This window comes from Chelonoidis abingdonii, chromosome 3, assembly GCF_003597395.2.
Source record: "Chelonoidis abingdonii isolate Lonesome George chromosome 3, CheloAbing_2.0, whole genome shotgun sequence".
Classification (NCBI taxonomy): domain Eukaryota; kingdom Metazoa; phylum Chordata; order Testudines; family Testudinidae; genus Chelonoidis; species Chelonoidis abingdonii.
The window spans coordinates 197,110,878-197,130,591 of record NC_133771.1 but is presented as its reverse complement, the minus strand read 5'-3'; the positions used below and the strand labels follow the sequence as shown (position 1 = coordinate 197,130,591).

The 19,714-nt window shown below is 41.3% G+C and overlaps 1 protein-coding gene and 2 long non-coding RNA genes across 7 annotated transcripts in view; 2 read left to right on the top strand and 1 right to left on the bottom strand.

The window, feature by feature from the left end:
• LOC142046617 (uncharacterized) overlaps window positions 1–17,052 on the top strand; it is a 45,654-nt gene extending 28,602 nt beyond the window's left edge. The window contains exon 3 of the long non-coding RNA XR_012655634.1: window positions 12,599–17,052. This is a non-coding gene — a long non-coding RNA (uncharacterized LOC142046617). The remainder of the gene's footprint in view (window positions 1–12,598) is intronic.
• LOC142046618 (uncharacterized) overlaps window positions 1–17,693 on the bottom strand; it is a 59,041-nt gene extending 41,348 nt beyond the window's left edge. Inside the window, exon 1 of the long non-coding RNA XR_012655636.1 lies at window positions 16,896–17,693. This is a non-coding gene — a long non-coding RNA (uncharacterized LOC142046618). The remainder of the gene's footprint in view (window positions 1–16,895) is intronic.
• A 454-nt stretch (window positions 17,694–18,147) lies between these two features.
• BCL11A (BCL11 transcription factor A) overlaps window positions 18,148–19,714 on the top strand; it is a 101,116-nt gene continuing 99,549 nt past the window's right edge. For 2 of the 5 annotated variants that reach the window (XM_032766745.2, XM_032766743.2), the window contains exon 1: window positions 18,178–18,543. In XM_032766745.2, coding sequence (XP_032622636.1) covers window positions 18,489–18,543 — 55 coding nt within the window. In that variant the 5' untranslated portion in view covers window positions 18,178–18,488. Of the gene's footprint in view, window positions 18,544–19,714 lie in introns of all 5 variants that reach the window. The other 3 variants (XM_032766747.2, XM_032766748.2, XM_032766744.2) reach the window with 2 other exon arrangements.

The following is a 19,714-nucleotide window of genomic DNA, read 5'->3' as shown; positions in this document are numbered from 1 at the left end:
AATGTGTTTTTGTAAGAGATGAATATTCTTTATTTTAAGTGTAAAATAATAAGCATAGGTTGGCATATAGGGAAGTAAAGAAATATTCAACAGTTCTATTTTGGGAAGCTTTGGTGCTTTACAGTGAAAACTGTTAGTACTGCATATATTGGAAAATTCTCACCACTGCTTCAGCGGTTTTCTCAAGACCTGTTAAATTACATGAGTGTAGAAATAAGAAAGGGTTTTTTTTATTATTATTATTAATTGACACTCATTTTTAGCTGGCATGTGCTGGCAGGTCTTCCAAACAAACCTAAGACTGCATAAGATGGCTTAGATCTGAAAGTTTTGAAAATGTTCTAAATCTTTGTAACATTGCAAAGAGAAAGTGTAATACGAAAGTGATAAAAAATTACATTCAGTGTCATTCACAGTTTCTGCCTTATTTTTTTTTTTACTATCTATAGACCTAAATCAAAACAAATTCCTCAAAACAAAAAGAAACATATTTTCAGACACTTTTTTTCATTAAATATGTCTGTTATAGACCTATGTACTGTCATCTGTCCATTTCATTTCTCCATTGCTTGCACACCCACAAGTGTGGGTGAGCAATTATTAAAAACTGCTCGTGATGTTTGTGGTATATATGTGGGTTAAATTATCTCTCTCTAATATGGAAAAATATAAAACCTAATGGTCTGAAATGAATGTGATTATATTGAAATTCTTAGGAAGAAACATAAAGTTATTAATTGTAAATGAAATAAATGTTGTCCTAGTAATTAAGGGACATGGGGATATTAACACATGGATACACAATGTATCTAAACCGTAAAAGCCATTATGGATATTATTAAAAATGTAGTTCACAATGCAAAAGTGACTGGCAAACAAACAAAGATAGCTTAACATTATTATTAATTCTGTTATAATTTTTTCTTTGTTTTTGAGGAAGTTGTATTAGATTTAATAATATAATTTTCAGGTAGGAGAATAGTAAGGAAAATATATACTTTTATGGATGCCAACATATGTAACATAACAGTACCCACTGTTCAAGTGAAAGGGAAATTCGGAGAGCCCTTTTGACCTGGTTTCTTATGAAGTCTAATTGTTTTGTAATTAAAATCCCAATTATCATTAAAGAAGGTGTCTTGGATTTGTCTGGTACTCAGAAGTGTGCACAGAACAAACACATAGAGAAAAAAACAGCAACCAGTTTATCTTGGTTTCGGAAACAAGGTACTGCCAGGACCAAAAGATACGTGTGTTTTTTAGAGGGAGCGAGCTGCAGTTGGAGATGAGGGGCCAAATTTACCCTCGGGTAATTTACTCCCGGGTAAATGAGTGCACCTGCTTCCACCAGGGCTGAGTTTGGCTCACATATATATTTCCCAGCGTCACAGAAAGGGTTAGTTCTACAAGCTGTCATATTGCATAAACAGATTCTCCCCTTTAATACAATTAATTAGATGCTGAGCTTTATAGAGTGATGACCATTGACCCTCTGCATGCCCACTGTGCACAAAGCCAGGAGCAAAAAGGAGGAAGAAACAGAACCCAAGCTGAAACATTAAAACAGCTGCAATCGCATGAAATACAGGGGGAAGAAAGGCCGTTTCCAAAAAACAAAACAAAACAACAAAGCAAGCCCAGGGCTGGAGATGCTACTTAGTTTGCTTTAGAGAAGTTACACAGAGTAGCTGCTTTTTTATTCTGTTGATTGTGTTGCACCAGGCCAGGTGTAGTGAAACTAATGCAATAGGGACTTCTGCAGAACAAGGCACATGCCTAAGCTGCACGGAAGCTCACAATGCAGCCCCCGCCCCCCAAAAGCTTCAAAATGCAAGACAAATTCTTCAATAAAATATGTGTGTTGGGAGGAATGTCCCCGGCAAAATATAACAACAGGGGCTGTAGATTCAAGTTTGCAGGGTAAACTCTTAAATAAGCATTTGTAGGAAGGGAGAGGTCTCCCCCCTTTCTCTGTGGATTTACTAGCTACATGACAATATAACTGAGTAATTCCTGATGAAAAGGGGAAATGTCAAAGAAATCCAGCCACTAACATCAGCCCAACAAAAGCCATACACGAATTTTATTTTTATTTTCAGAATAAAGGGGGAAAATCGACAGGATGTTTCCGGTTAAAGGCGATCCAGGCAAAAGCACAGACGGGAGGTTTGGATGGGGAGATGTGAAAAGCAAGAAATCAAGCTTCTGCGTGGAGAAGAAAATAAGAAAATGAAGCAGAACTAGAAAAATGACGAAGTGTTGAGCGCTGATTTATTGCAGAAGCCTCTGGTCATTTCCATATATTGAAATACGCCCAAGCGGCCAGTCAGTCAATTTCCTTTGAGCTGCTGCTGCTGGCCATAGACTGCCCACGTGATTCCCCTCTCCCTTTCCAGACTCCCGTCCCCGGTCAAGAGGGCTGGGGGGCTATGCGGGGGAAAGGACGATCAATGTAATATGTGATTTAGAAAATAAAATAGCCGTGAACTCTGGGGAGGGTGCGGTGAGGAATAGAGAGAAGTGGCTTTACAGGAAGATCAATTCAAAGTATCACACCCAGTTGCCTGTCTCTTTCTTTTAAACTACTCTAAAGAGGACGCAAAATTGTATTAAACTGCATGCAGAGAAGCAGAGCTCTGCATAGTGTTCAGATTGGTTTCGATGCTTGTGTGTGTTTGATGTAAGGGAAATGAGCCTCGTCTGAAAGCTGGTTTGCTAAGGCTTCTTTATCCTCTTTTTTTTTTAAATCTTAGATAAAAAAAAAAATCCAGTGAGTTGAAAAAAAAATCAAAGCAAATCAAATTGTGAAGCGTTCAATCTGTGTAAGTAGCAGGCTTTATAATTTCCAGGTGTTGGGGAAAGCCGTTGTTTTATATCTTATACATTCCTGCTGGGAGACTGGAGGGGCGGGCGGACCGGAGGTGAATGAAATATCAAATCACAAACCTTTATGTGGGTTTATTATTGCATAAGAGGCTTGATCATTTCCATAGATTGAAATGTGCTGTCCTTTCCGAGACTGCCCAGCCTTTGGAGGGAGACGAGGCGCTCGATTCTGCCTTGATCAATGTTGACTATGAAGCAAGAAGGAGGAGAAGGAGGAGGGGGGAACAGGCTGGCACCAGATGGAGCAGGGTCTAGGGAAAGGTCAAGGTTAGCTCAGGCTGCTATTGAATCGGTTGCAGCCTCACAGATAGATCTCTGCCTCGGAGGCACCCACTGGGGCTTCTCAAAATCAAATCTAATAGAAAAGGCAATCACAGAATGAAATCGCTTCATCTGAATGCTAAAATTGTTATTAGGCTACATTAGAGAGATATAAGGCACGTGATTACCAAAAAAGGAAGCATGCCTAGCGGTTTGTGCTTGAAATAAAAGCCGTGAATATGTTGATAACATCAGCAACGTGCCAGTATAATGGGGGGGGGGGGGGAGGGAGAGAGGTGTGTGTATAACAATCAGATTAACATATGCAGTTTATATAGAGAGAGAACTACACTGCTAGTGAGTCATGCAATAAACTGAAGGGGAGTCCTAATGGCTACTGCCAGTCTTTGAATTCTGATCTTGGTAGCAGAAGTTTGAGTTAGGTAGGATGGCTGGCGTGTAGTACAGTGTGCCTGTGCCTACAATTCAGCATTTTTTGCAGAGCATTCTGGTGTGGTCCTTTGATTATTAAATCATCCTGATGGGACAAGCACAACCAAAATGTTGTTGAAGGCCATTTTTTTCTCCTGTAATTTTCTCAGACAAAACTCTCTCCACAAGAAAATTTCATCAGGTGAACACAACATTTATACTGAAGCAAACATACCCATGTCTGTTTGGAATTGTAGTGATGGCAGTGGCTTTTCAAGATCAAAGTGAGTTCTTTCCAATTATAATGATGTCTTACACATTAATGATTCTTTAACCTACAGCACAGCCATATCTTAAAGAAGGATTTAGTCTTGTAAAATAAATGCTGGCTACACTAGATTAAACATGACGACTGCACTCCAAGGGTTAATAAATTTAGAATTAACAGATCATCCCAGCTTGATACAACTACTATAGATGATTTAATATGCAGCCTAAGCAGGTTGACAGTCAGCTCACAGATGCAGATAAGATCAAACAGTCTCTTGATTCAATAGATTGAATGGTTGTACTGAGTGTCTGTAAGGTGAGTGACAGTATTTATATGGCAGGGGTTTTGGTAAAGAGGGGCTTCGATTCCCAACTGCTGTGTAGTGCACTGGTTTTCTTTCTCTAACAGTCAACCTTTTCCAGCAATCAACCCTGGAGTTAGCATGGGAAAAAATCCTTTAAATATAGTTCAAGAGACTTATTTGAAGTTTTCAGTCATGGAATGTAATAGTAATAATTATTACCATTAATAGTCTTATCTATAATTCAAATTCATTCTATATGTTCTCTCTCTATATAAACTGCATATAGTAGTGTCACCACCACTCCAACACCCAGAAAAGTATATCTATCTATCTGCACTAAAATAGCCTTGAATATCAGGCTTAAACCCAGAGACAAGGAAAGGCAGAGGTAAGGCTGGAATTCCAGGTTGTCGCTCTTAACTCACTCTCTAGTGTCTGTTGCAACATGTTACTGAATAGCATCACACATGGTTCTGAGACTTCTGCTGTACTGAAGCAAAATGGGAAGCACCTTAAGTACAGAATACCAGCTTTCTCTTTCAATTTTCTTGCCTTTCTGGCTTAACATTTAAGGATATGAATCACAAGTAGTTTTTGTGGTTTAAATTCTCTCTCTCTCTTTTCCCGTTGCTGTAGCATTTAAACAAAAACATAAAACAATTCTCATAGAAATTGGTGAGCACTGACATGATAGACTGGTCTATAACAATTTTTATTATTTGATAAAGAGTAAGAGCTCCTCCTGAACCATTAGATTCTGTTATGCAAATACATTTCCAGGCAATTTTTAAAATGCATATTGTATATTCTATAGACCATCATGGGTCTTAATTGTATCATGTTATTCCATGATATGGAATCACTACAATGTTAATATAGATATTTGTAATAAAGTTAGTGCCCATCTACTGTAGCCAATTCCTAACACTTATAACTTAGTTACATCAGTTAGATATGGTTTAAAAAAATACTAGAATACTTAATCTACTTTCTGGACTCCTGGCCTGCAAAAATTCACTTTGACAAGCAAAGCCATTTTTAAGGTAATAACAGGGGGTAAATCATCTGAAAGTTGTAAGATTTTTTCTCTTCCATATTTTAACTTCTAAATCACCAAATGTGTGTTTGTAATTTTTTAAAAATTAATGATATAGTTGATTTAAATTTCTCTTCAGTACAGGAGCAAATGACTAAAATTAACCAGTCAAAATCTGAATTAGAAAAGATAGGGTTTTATATTTTGTTTTCATGGCAATGTGATTATAGATCCATATGCAAATATGAGTGGGTACATAACACAGAAAAAGAACAATACAGTCCTTATATTAATCTACATCTATGAGCACCTTTAAGATGAGTACATCAGGATATGGAGATATCGAATACATCTGTAAGTAGAAAAAGGTGATGCCAAACTGTCAGCAGTTTTTGTGCACGTGATGTGTAATGTGAAATACTACACTTTGTAAGAAAATAATATAATATATACAGACAAAAGAGAGAGAGAGAAAGAGAAAGCGAGACAGTGAATCCAGATATTTGTAAGAAAATTAGTTAATTAAAAAAAAAGGATAAATAAATCAATCCTTCCCCTGCTAAAACCTTGCTAAGGTTTTGCCCAGAGCAAATATTTGTAGCTGAGCTCTGAACCTCTGAAAAAGAGAGCTGATAATGGAAATGGAGGCACACCTTTAACTATAGTAATGCTAGTGGACACTGTTGTAATATATGTATATTTACCCATATTTGAATGCTTCAAGATTTTGCTCTCCTTTTCCTGGACAACTTGTGAGTGCAGCAGGGGGCACCACAAACATACAAATTACTTGGAATGAAGAGCTCCAGCATGCTCACGGAACCACTGAAACCAGTTATCTCTCAGTAATTTGCATATTTATGGTACCTCCTGTAGTTTTCTGTGATTGCTTTACAGTCAGGAAAGGTAACCGAAAAATATATATCCTCCTTTAAAAAAACGAAACAGTATCATACATGAACAGTGGCTCTGATACAAGACTATTCCTTGTAAAGTCCATAGTATGAAAATGTACTAAACGTGTTTTCATGTTAGGATTCGAAGGAAGTATTTGAAAGTTACAAGGCTGAAGACCCACGGTCCATGATGCTATGAAAATTGTTGCAGAAAAGCACTTGTCATTTGAGGGGAAAATAATTAGCCTCGCCTTATTCGTTGAATGTATGAATCTAAGGAGGAGGCAATCCTTGGAGAATGGAAAACGCATTCAATAGACACTTAAAGTATAGTGCCATGGTACATACATATGTTTTGGTCCCACTCATAAGAAATGGTACAAATATGCAGTACAACTTTGCATATAAAAGCGAATTCGGTCTCAATAGAGAATAGGTTCATTTTTATTTGCTCTGAGTACTAAGGCTGACTCAGATACACTTTTTCTCAGACACTTTTGGCCTTCTTTGTAGAAAGAACATCCATTGCTGCATATGTTCCAACATTTTTAGTTCTGGATGATAGATTAATTACACGGCCATTAGGTCTTTAACTCACCTCACCTTCTTGTGCTAAGGTGCAGTTTTTATTCTCTTTTTCAAGGGGCTTTTACAGTACTGGATTGGTGATTTTACTGGGCCATATGTGCCATTCATTTTAAGACTGAACTCCTCCCTGATTTCAGTGAGGAGTTATGTCTAAAGACACAGGGTAAAAATTGGTATATATTCTATATTTCTCTTAGGTTTTTCTATAACACCCCTCAATATGGTATGTATGTGCTGATATATAAGCTGCAATACCTACATACAGTGCTGCCAGGTAAAGCTAGAGTGACAGCCTTAACTGTGAATTTATTTCTTCTAATATGATGAAATCTAAACTTTACAAAAACTACACTAAATATAATTTTTTTAATTGACATTGCCTTCTTAAATGCTAGAATACAGTTACTCTCAGAACAACAGTTCGCATGTAACACTGTTAACCATATTATTCTCACTGTACGTGAGCTTTCTGTATAATATTATGCAGTAAACTTTTGTATTATTTGAACCAAATACAATCTTATTCACACTAATGGCTGACACACCCTTTTCACTGCAGTCAGAATTTGTCTATATTGTAAAAATTATATGTACTATGAATAAGAAATGGTGACATAACTGTCCAAACTGATCAAGAAAAGATGCTCTTATAACATTATTCACCACCAATCATATTATACTTTGCTGCCACATCGTTCTGTGCAACATTAGGCTATATATCTATATTTTATTCTGACTATAGAAAGGCACATTAAAATTATTATTGCAAGCATTCTATTATTTCATATGCAACTTTGTACATAAAAACAGCTGACGTTAATATTACACAGAAAAATATTATATAGTACTAATAATATCTTTGCAGCTACTTTTTCAAACTTTTTTTAATTCAGAAGAAAGGTCTCAACTCATAGCTATAACTAATTCTCTCATTTCAGTCTAGATCTTGGCACAATATATTTTAAACCCTGAGAAATGTGTGTGTTTCTCTTCTACCACTCTATAAACTAACCGTGGCCTTAAAGATTAACACTTTAAAAAATCATATATAGCCTGGCCATTTGTGTTCTACATTTCAACACAATGTTATTTTAAATCATTGAAACACTCAGCTTTAAAAATCAGGTTAATAAAGGCATATTAAAGTAGAGCTAAGGCCCCAATCCAACACATGCTTAATTTTAAGTATGTAAGTACTGCTTTTGTGCATTAAGATAAGCACATGCTTAAGTGTTTTTTCTGGGTCAAGGCCAAAACACTTGTCATGCTGTACCAAGCCCAAGTAGACGGCCTCCACACAGGTATATCCATAAGGTTTACTGGAAGAAGGAATCCTTTCCTACCACACTTTTGCCCTGGCCTGCCACCCAAACATAGCTGTGCAAGGACACACAGGGAGCCCCACCCCCATCCCAGACCTGGGCTCTACAGGTCACAAGATGGCATCCACACCCTGTGGTGCTGAGGAACTTTTTGGCTTTTGTTTGCTGAAACTTGCATTTGGAGCTTGGGATCACTGAATGATTTTTGTCACCCTACAAGAGTGTTTGAAAAAAGCTGTTTAAGATCCAGCTTCTTAGTGCAGAAGAGGATACAGATGAATTTATATTTTAAAACAAAATAGTTGAAAATCAGTTCCTCCTCTTCTTACTCCTAACTAGTACAGAGTTCGCTATTTCCCTCCAGGAACTAGTTATTTCTCAACCCCCACATGCCCGAGCATGTGTTGTCATAGGCAGGGCTACTCCTTGTGGTTAGGAATAGCCAATTCATACAGAACTTCTGGTGAACAGATAATTAATCCAGTGGATCAGTAATAGCACCACATGTTTTACTGGGGACTCAGGTCTTGCTCAGTGTTGACCCAACTCTGCTACCTTCTATCCTCTGAAATAGGGAAAGGAGGGCATGTTGGAGTTGGAGAGTGGGGATGTCAGAACCAGTGCCAATGGTTCCACATGCTATTCCATTGTGCTAGCCATCTTTGGCCTTTGGATTTACTATTATGCTCTAGCAGGAGTAAGTGTATATGTGGAGCAGTAGGTGTAATGGTATAACCATTGTAATCAGTGGTTACTCACCCCTTCTATGTGATTGGGGCTTACCTTTGTCACACTGACCCAGACCATGTTATTGGGACCATTAAATAAAGTCTAGTTTTTACCAGAATTCCTATGTGTGAAATGTGGGAGTCAAATGTTAGGTACTGTTGGATTTCTACTGCTGCTACTGTCTGTTCTTAAAGTTACAAGGTGTGCCAGGCTTAAGGATCATCAGTGCTGTCAGATTGGTGACCCACTGCACATTTAAAGACAAGTTGACCTACTGTTTGTTCCCACTTTGGGTGCAGTTTACAGTTTGTGTACCTGTTACATGGTTCTGGTTTTGCTGTTATCCTGGGCAAGATTTCTTTGTAGTAGTTGGTAATAATTGTGCTAGCTATACTGTGTGCTACTTAGGAAAATCCTCCCATTTAGCAGCTAACGTCAGAACCCTAATAGAGAAAAATACTTGCGTACATTAGCCATTCTCCGTGTTAGGTATGTGCTTAGGTACGCGGCTGAATTGGGGCCTGAGTGCACAATGACTTCAGGACCAAGCTCTTAGTAGTTCTTATCATCAGTATTGCAAGGCAAAAAGATAGGGCTGTATACTATTCCTGATCAGCACTGGAGCTGATGTCAAGTGGAGTTGCACGAGCAGGTCAAGAACAATGTACAAGAGGCCCATCATCCCGATCACACGTCTTGGCAGATAAGCAAAGGGGGAACTGACTTTGTAATATTTAGTTTTAGAATTATGTATATATTTTAAATGCTACAAATGTAGAACCCAAACCTACAGTCTGACTCTTGACCTGGGAGCAAAACTCCCACTGAAATCTATGGGAATGTTCCTCAGTCAGGACTGCAGGGTTAGGCCCATATTTTGTAATTGTTTGGGGAATCTCCAATAGAGGATCTGTGCATTGAAGGGCTGCATGGTCTGGCCCTGGAACTGGATGTTGTCAGGGCCGGCGCTTCCATTTAGGCAACCTAGACGGTAGCCTAGGAAACCAGGATTTGGGAGGGAGGCATTTTGCGGCCCTCGGCGGCAATTTGGCGGTGGGGGGTCCTTCCGTGCTCCATGTCTTTGGCGGCAATTCTGCGGCGGGTCCTTCACTCGCTCCAGGACCTGCCGCTGAAGTGCCCCGAAGACCAGGAGCGCGGAAGGACCCCCCCGCCGCAGAATTGCTGTCGACCGGGAGCACGGAAGGACGCCTGCCTAGAGCGCCAAAAACCCTGGCGCCACTCCTGGATGTTGTTGTTAAATTCTTGCAGCTCATCTTTCCAAAAAATCTTATCTTGGTCTGGCAGCCCTTGTCCATATGTAGTTTCGTCAGCTGGGTTTATCACAGGATTTTTAAAAAAAAAATCTTCACCAAAACTAGCCATCTGTATGTAGAGTTTAAGCTTGATGTGATTTGAAATTACCAAGATAAAAATCACCCTAGGAGACAAAGGTTTATAAATGAAAAATAAAAATATTACTGTGAGTAATGCATAGAAAAACTCCTTATAACAAAAAGCAGTACAAGTTATGTATATACGCAGTGTTCAAAATCAAATACCTCAACCATTGCAAAAATGTTTCAAAATGCCCAAAAAGTATTGGGCTCCGCACATGATGATTTCCCTAATGCCAGGGTATATTTGGGACTTACTTCCACATGTTCAGGAAATACAAGAAGACCAAAAGATTCTGGGAAATTGTTAACACAGATAAACAAAGTGACCAGTGCTGTCTGGAATAGATCCCTGGTCCTCACTATCCTTGCCATATGTATAGATGATCAAGTTGACCTACTCACAGTATTGTATTATGCCAGAAATATATTTCAGATTGTTGGCTCAGTGAGCACCTGCCCTCTTTGGCACTATGTTATAAATTGGTCTGAGGGATGCTATCCTTGGAATATAGCACAATGTAATTGATGTACAAAGTGGATAAGTTTTATGAGATTTCATTTCCTCTTATCCAAGCCACTTACATTCTTTATCCAGCATGCTTAGAAGTCTCTCTTTTGTGATAGATATAACTAAGATTTCTCTTTCACATTCATTCCCTCCTTCTGTATGTACATCTGAATGTATAAATGCACGTATGCATTCACAATAACCCCTTTGATGGTGTCACAGTTTTAACATATACCTATACTCTGAGGCCAGTACAAATTTTCATCATAACAAAAAGTCCCATTCCAAGCAAAGTTGTAACTGCCTATGAAGTTTCTGTTAGAAAACAAATGCATAGCCTAGATGTGGGTAAAAGAAAAAAAAGTGTCTGAAACTATTACAAATCATTTTGTGATGCTCTGTAAACCAAAAAAACTGATTAGCCAAATTATTTGTAAAACAATTTCACATATGGTCTGACAGTCTGTGTCCCAAGTTTCAGCTCGCTACAATTTAAATTGCCAAGATATAACCTCTTAAAGTTGGGGGTTATAATAGAAACACTGACAGACCTTAACTATTGTGCTTCTATAGTAATGAAAACTCAGCTATTTCATTATGACAGTAGCTGGCAGTGGTGCTATGATTAAGAGTCTGTCAGCATTTCTATTATAAACCCAAATTTTAAGAGGTTTTAAACTCCCATTTGTTTTAAATAATGTTGGGTTGAAAGCTGGTATACAAAATGTCAGAGTGCATATGATTTTAAAATATTTAAAAACATCTTTTATACAAAAGATTTATAAATATCTGAATTTTATCTTTTGGGGCTGGGGTAGCATAGAATAAAATCATGCTGTAGATAAAACCAAATGTTTGATAAAAAAGAAATTTGAATACCATTTCTTCTGTCTTTACCATCATTGGTGCCTCCCCTGCACGTGTGTGTACATACACCCACACCCACGGGGTTTTTTAAGTTTTAAAGCAAAGTTATGTAATTTTGAAAGACTGATTTATTATTAACTTTATTAGTGCTATTTCACATTAATTTTTCAATAGCACCCAGAGGATCAAGATCAGGGCTCCATTGTGCTAGATGCTGTACAAATAGGAACACAGGCTGAAATCCTGACCCCACTGGAGCCAGGATTTCACCCTGGGTCCTGGGTGCTTGAGGAATTTACAGCCTAACAATTAGGACATGAGCTTGTGATCTTGCAAATGCTTACTACTGCATGCTATGCCTGGTAGGAAGCTTTTGCAGGATCCAGAGATAACAATTGTAATTTTATTGTAAAACAATGTATCAGTGTTTCTTACTGTGGAAGGAGGGTATTAATAATATTTCTAGAATTTACAATTCTATTGACTTCGCTGAGACTTCGTTTTGTACTGTAAGTATTTCAGCTGGCCTGATTCACCCGCAGATCAACAAGGCCCAGGCAAATAGCTTTTATCGTATCCTGTTATATAATGGGTTATGTCTGTGTATGCAAAACTCCTGCTGAACGCAAGGAGAGCTTGGTGCCATTTTGTAATAGCTCCCTTGACATTGTGTTTGATCCTAATGACGTAATATGTCGTCAGCAGAAGTGTCTCATACCATGTATAGGTCGTAGTCATTCAGGTGAAACCTAAAAACAATAACATTTGCACAGGACTTTGGGGTCTGCTGCTGCTGCACTCACTGTGCATCCCAGTCTCCCATTCAGTTAATGGGTACAAAGAAAATAGGATTAAGACCATGGTTTATTAACTGTACTGTATTCCTTCCCATCTCTAGGCCCTGATCCTGCAACATGTGCCATCTGGGCAGAGTGCGGTGCGCATGAGAGCCTTGTGCCTGTAGGCAAGAAGTTGGGAAATCAGAACCATAGACTAAGTTCTTAAAAGAAGGGGTGTGCATGTGTGTGTGTTTTAATAGTAAAAATAAGTACTACTTATTTAATAAGTATTTTGTAGAATAAGCATTATTATTAATTATAGCACCCAGAGACCCCAACTGAGACTGGACAGCAAGTCAGCAGCAGAACCAGCAACAGAAGTCAGAATTCCTGACTCCCAGGGACAGTGCCCTCTCCACTGCTTCACAGATGATGCTCCCTTTCTTGATTAGCCCTGGATTACAACATTATACAAAATTATAACATAAAACAATAAGGAGAAGGGGTCTCACTGCCTGGTTTTTGCCCCTCTCTAATCTCTCAGCATTTCTAATGCAAGGATCACCTTAGCATTTTTAACAGTTGTAAAAGTACCATGTTCACTTGCTTCATTTGTTAACTGGCTCACTATTGTCTTAACAATAGGTGCAGAAAAGGCTAAAATGCTTTAGAAGTACCCAGATGCTATGGTGATAGACACTTTCAAAATGCTGATTAGATATTGCACATAATAATAACATCGCAGAGGGTGCAAAGGAGCTATAGATAGGGTACAATGTCTTTGCTCCCATCTCCTTTCTAATGTATATCATAAAACAAACACAGCTACATTATATACCCCCTACCATTAATTAAAATAGGGCATGGTTTTGTTGAAGGGAGGTTTTTCCACTGACTTCACTGGAAGTCCTAAAATGAGTCCCTAAATAGACAAAGATGAGTAAATGTGTCTATGGGCTCAGTTCTGCAGGGTGGCCTGATCCTGCAAAGCATTTAAGCACACACTTATCTTTGTTAATCACATGGACAGTCCCAATGAGGTCAACCTAACCACCATGGGACTATTACCTGCTTAAAGTTAAGTAGTATAGTTGTAGTCCTGTGGATCCCAGGATATTAGAGGAACAAGGTAGATGAGGCAATATCTTTTATTGGACCAGCTTCTCTTGCTCAGCAACAGACTGGTCCAATACAAGATATTATCTCACTCACCTTGTCTCTCTAAGTTAAGCATGCATTGAGATGGTTTGAAGCATTGCAGCCAGTGCTCAGCACCTTGCAGGAACCAGGACCATCTGAGTAAAACTGCCTTTCATGTCCTGGCCCAGGTTTCTGAGCTTTTAGGGTATGTGGGTGACCTTACTACCATTTGATGCAGAAACATGGGCACAGTCAGTGGGGTGAATTAAGGGTGGGATTTCAATGTTTCAGTTCCGTTCAATGAAACTTCATTGGTATGACAACTACACAGCATTACCAAAGACACTTCCCCCCTCCCCCTTGGAGATATCCTCAGGTCTTTATCAGAGGCAAACCCACCTAAAATAGGGTTAGACACTATATTTGAGGTTAGATCCCCTGTGTCCATTTGGCATTTAAACTCTGAGTGTGAACAGCTTTGCTTTTGTAGGGTTTAAGTGTGAGTCCCTTAAGTGATTGTGACATTGGATTTTGTGGTGGTGGGATGGGGAGGCGGGGGTTGTTTTGTTCTTGGAATTTTAATAGTGTCTCAGGACCAGGTTAAGATCACAGAGTAAGTAGGTCACATGTAGATGGTGGCGATGCACCTTTGAAAAGGGATTACAGATACCAGAAAAGTCTGGTGTCCAGATTCAATAGGCAGGAACAGATTATATGTGTTTATTTATGTATTTTAAGTCAATAAAGGTGTTGGCTCTAAAGGCAGACAGTGCCTAGTGTATTTTAATCTTGTCATTTCCATCGAGATGGACCTTTAACCCTTTCCAGCCTGAATCCCAATCACCAGACAATTCCCCAGCACTAGAGCTGTGGCTGTATTAAGATCCCTTGCTGGAGCTGTTTGTTGACCACATTCACGTTCAGAGCCCTGAAGCTAAAAGCACTTTACACCATAAAATAAAAGCACTGTCTTTTTTTCTAAAAGGTTACGTCTGGAGGCCACGCTGCTCATACTTCATACAGAAAACTACTGAAAGGGCTATGAAATCCTCTATGATTTACACTCTCTCTCAGTGCATTAGGATATAGATCTACTCGACTCTCAAAATACTGTGGAGTTTCTAACCGACCTGAATATATGTGCGTTATTTCAGAAAGTCTGTTAGAAAACTTGTCAACACGTTATAAAGCATAAACCAGGACTTGGCCATTAAATACAGCCATCAGAGACAGAATATATATTGCAGGAAGTGCTGAGAAAAGTCCTTGCGTTCAAAAAAGGTCTATTAGCTAAGAGTTTACACACATTACACCAAAGGGTTTAGGGAGAGCCCATGGACCATAATTACTAGGCATAAATGGAATCAGTAAAGGCTTTGCAACCCCAAACGCAGTTAACTGGACTGCCAGAAAATATTTTTAACATTGTCATAATTTATTACCCATCAAGCGTCACATCAAGGATTGTAATACTTAGGTTGTACCCACGTGTTCTAGTTAAACTACCGCTTTCACTCCTCCTATCCCCCCAAATCCGCCTGCATCGTTAATCTGCGGTGATATAATATTAAAAAAAGTCTCCTGGCTCCTTTTCTTTCTTGAGTTTACCTTGTTGAAATCACATGGCAATGCGAAGTGATGGGGAGAAAAGAGAGGGAGAGAAGCGCAATTGTGATAAAATGCCAATATTAATTATAATCCAGACAAGATGAAATATTGTTTTAGGTGAAAGACTTTCCATTTAAATCGAGGATTTTATGATGCTGGAATCAAGTATATGCTAATGGTGGAAACTGTCTAGCTGCCACTCACAAAAGCATCTGTAAAATTGGCTTTTTAATGTATGCTTTAAGATGTGGTTTAGGAAGTCACCTCTGAAATCTAAAGCCTAGTGCAACAATAAAACAGATCTAGATGTAACTAAGTGCTTAATTTCCTATGATTTTAAAAAGAAAATCAATAAAATGTTGCCGGTTATTTATTGGAAATAACCACAGATAGGTATTCGGATGTTAGGTTGGCTTCAGAGAGCGCACAACTGCGTAATGAATTGTAATTCAGAAGACTGTTAAGTATGAACCACAGAACCTTTCAGGGGTAATAAAGTCATTACTTTTTACACTGCAGCCACCTTGAAAAGCTTTATACACGCTATTATATATAAATCAAATCACATATGTAGCCACAAGTACACACGCGCCTATTTATATACGTTCTGTAAAGGAACGTATGTTTAGATACAGAGGTACCTGTAATGCAGTGTGACACCCAAAGAATGAGGCAGTTTGCTATTATCACCCGAAATTATTTTTATTTTAAAAAATCCTCACACAGAATAGGTGTTTACTTTCTGCCTCCTAAGGGGAAAAAAATAGCTCGGAGGAGTCTGTTTAAATAAGAGCCAGACAAAACCCGTGGCGTAAGACAGATGCTGACCTGCTCTGAAGAGCCCACGAAAAAGAGGAAATCGTGTCAGGTACGTGGTTACAGAGCCTTACTGCAAATGAATCCCGCGTCTTCACAGGCTTTGGGGATTCATTTTATTTTTTACACAGGGGCGGGGGGGGGAGCGACACACCCTCATAGTGCTGAGCATCAACCTCTCCTTTTCCCGTTCAGAAGCACTCACTCCACTGCACGTTGTAGGAGCACACTCATTTAAATAGGGTTAAAACTTTACGGGGAAAAGCAAGGGCGTGAAAGCACGATTAGCAGTTGACTCTCTCTCGCTGTGGACAGTTATAAAATGAAGTTGGACCATAAAACTGTGGTAAAGTGTGTGTGTTTAAAAAAACAAAAGCAGGTTAACGTGCATAACCGACACCTCTAGGCTGTGATGGGGAAAGTATATTAATAAAACAGATCTAGTGCTTGAGGGGGAAGCTATTGCGCTTCATGACAGGAGAGAGATCACCGCTAAGTAGTTAGATGGATTCACCTGCAGCTCTTGATCAGTCCCCCTTGAAGCCGCCTGGCACACACTTCCTACCTGCCTCACTTTCCCTCACTCCTCGCCTGGGCTAGACAGCCGGGGGCGCAGCAGCAATGCTGGAGGAAGTTGAGGCTTTAAGGGATGTTTGAGATTAAACTTCAGATTGTAGGGGGTACTATTGCTGTACCATTGACGTGAAACTGAAAGTATCCCACATCAGAATTAAACAGACCTGTGACAACAGCAGCGTGTGTGTGTTTGTGTGTTTCTCCATTAAAGAGATAGGGTCTCGTTTCCAACAGGTCTCCTCTAATTTCTCCACAGACTCTCCCCAAAGGGCGTTTATAACCCAGCGCGTGCACTGATCACACATTTACACGCACACAAAAAGAGCCTTCCGATCGGAAGCAGCTGAGAATTCAGCGACAGCTCCGACCACTTGCATTCCCTACTGGCTCTGTGAACAAACTGAAAGATTTCCATTCCCTCCCCCCCAACCTCCGAGTAACGTCATTATTACAGTTTTGCGTGTTAAAATATTTCTTACAGTCACAGCAAGCTTCTTCTTTCCCCTTCCTGTGCTAGATCCACTTCTTCCCTCCTTTGCACCTTTTCTGTCTGTCCCTCTCTCTGCGTTCTCCTGGCGGGAGGCTGCTGGGGCGCGCGCTCAAAGCTCGGGCTCGCCACTGCACACGCTTTATATCCGTTCTGCGGAAGAATTGCCACAAACGCTCTCTTCCTCCTCTCCCGCCTATCCTTATTGCAACCCGCTCCCGCCCCGAGCCCGGCGTGGGGGAATGTGTGTGTGTCCCCGGTAAGTTACAACCCACGCTGCTCAGGCTGCCGCATCCTCAGTCCCAACTCCCGCCGCTTCTCTGCGCCCCTCTGACCATTTGCTCGGCTTGGGTCACCCTGCTTCTTGTCAGCAGCGTGGCTGGGTTTTGTGCCCCGCGCATTGCTTGCTGCGCTCCCGTTTTTTTAGTTTTATCAGACCCAGTCCCTGCTCGTTACAGCTCAGAGCCCGGCTTGGCTTTGCAGGCTGCCTGGGCTACTTTCATTTTTTTTAGTGATTGGACGGGGGGTATGAAGTGCCACCGCCTCCCTTTTGCCTTCTCTGCTCCTGCAGCTCCTCACCCTCCGCCTCTTTTCTCCTGGACTATGAAACTCTTCTCCGTGCTCCCCTCTCCAAGCTCAAAGCAAGGAGGCTGCTCCTGGCCGCCTCTCCCCTCGCTGCTCCAAGTGCAGAACTTTTCTCCTGCGACCCCCTTGCCCACTCTCGGCCTTTGTGCTGCCTGCCAGGGACTGTCACTGCGTCTCGGGGCAATGCAATGTAAAGTTTTTAATTGCCTGGCTTTGCCTGTTGGGTGGGCTCCCAGATACCTGCCTAGCCTCCCCCTCCTGGGAGCATCCCATCGCATTTCACTTGGGCGATCCTCTCTGCTTTTTTCAGCGTCTGTGTGTGCGCGCCGCTGTTTGCATTTATTTATTTATTATTCCCGCTCCCCTCCTGGCCACTCGTGCGTTTGCCTTCTGCACTTACTCCTCTGCGGCCACTTCAGCACTGCGTGCCCGGCTCCTTTCCCCTCCACCCCAACCCCCCTACTCCGCGAAGCACCGTGCGCCTGGTGTCTAGTGCTCCCCCCTCCCTCTCCCCCCTCCCGCTCCCCCCTGCGATCACTGTCCATTGGCTTGTCCTGGTCTCTTTTTCATGTCCAGCCCTGATGAGTGTCCATTGGTGTTGCCTTCCTCTTTCCCTCCTCCCCCTCTCTCCAGCTGCCTGCCCATGTTTTGTATGTCTCTGTCCAGTCCAGCTGCCTGACGTTCAAGTTCGCAGGAACGTCACGCCGCACTTGAACTTGCAGTCAGGGGGGTTTTGCCATTTTTTTCATCTCTCTCTCTCTCCTTCTTCTCTCTCTCCCTCTCTCTCTTTTTCTTGCACCAAAAAAAAAAAAAAAAAAAAAAGCCATGACTGCTATCCCACAATTCATCTTCCCTGCGCCATCTTTGTATTATTTCTAATTTATTTTGGATGTCAAAAGACATTGATGAAGATATTTTCTCTGGAGTCTCCTTCCTTTCTCACCCGGCTCTCCCGATGTGAACCGAGCGGCTCACAAGCCACCGCAGCCACCAACCCACCATGTCTCGCCGCAAGCAAGGCAAACCCCAGCACTTAAGCAAGCGGGAATTTTCGCGTAAGTAACCCAAAGAGCAACGTGCGTTTATTTCATGCCTCCTTCGCGCGGGTTATTTTATTTCGGAGAAGCGGAGAAAGCGGGCGAGAGGGGTGGAAATGCACTAAACCTTGGCTCGAAATTTTCCCCCCTCTTCGTCTCTAATTAAATGAGCTCGATCACTTTTCTTTGCTTTGCTCCTGGAGCATGCCCGCTTCTCTCTCACTCTAGCTCTCTCTTCCTTTTTTTCTTTTTCAAACCCCCCTCCCCGCTTTGATTTTATTTTTTTTAATTGTGCCATTCTGACTTGGGAAAACAGCAACACTTCCAGTTTGCAGCGAGGTGCAGAACGTGTTCTTGCGGGGGGGGTGGGGGGGCAAAGAAATCCCCGCAGGAGAGACAGACTGGACATTGGACGCACAGAGAGACAAGAGATTATGGTCAAGTGGAGTGAGAAGAAAAATCTAGGGGCGAGTGGTTTTAGCCAGATCCCCATGTCTCCCCAGCGAAACCTTGTTGCGTACCAGGGGTGGGGGGCAGGGCAATGCCCCCCCTTTTGTTTCCGCTTCCAGACGCCGGGTGTTTGTCCCGCTCTCTCCCGCGCCTCTTTTCCCTTCGCGGCAAAAGGGCAAAAGGGGCAGCAGCGGCTGCTTGTGTTGTCCGGAGCCATCGTTGGCTTTCCCCGGGGCTCCGCCACAATCGGACCTTCCCCCAGCCAACCGACTCATGCCAGCCTTCCCCCCACTCCTCCCCTCCTCCCTCTCCCCCCAACTCCTGCCTGCAAACTTGGGCTGCTTGGCTCGGCTGCACGGAACAGAGCGAGCGAGCGAGAGGAATTCCCTCCTCTCTCGCTTACTATTTTTTGGAAGATTTTCAAAAAAAGTGGAAGTGGATTTTGATTGGGAAAAATCTCGTGTCTGAATGTTTACAAGCACCGCGTGTGCGGGGAGCCTCCTGCCAACAAGCAGAGACAAGAGCAAACCCAAGCAAAGCACACACACATACACGCACACAGAGAGACAAAACAAACCCCCAAACCCAACCAACTATCGTCACTGTCACGATCAAATTTTAAAAAAAATACACTCCCGGGGACATTTTAAAAAAATACTATTCGTCACAAAAATCCTCCCCCTCTTCCACTCCCGCCCCCCGCAACAAAACACAAGCTGGATGCAAGGTAAGCAAGATT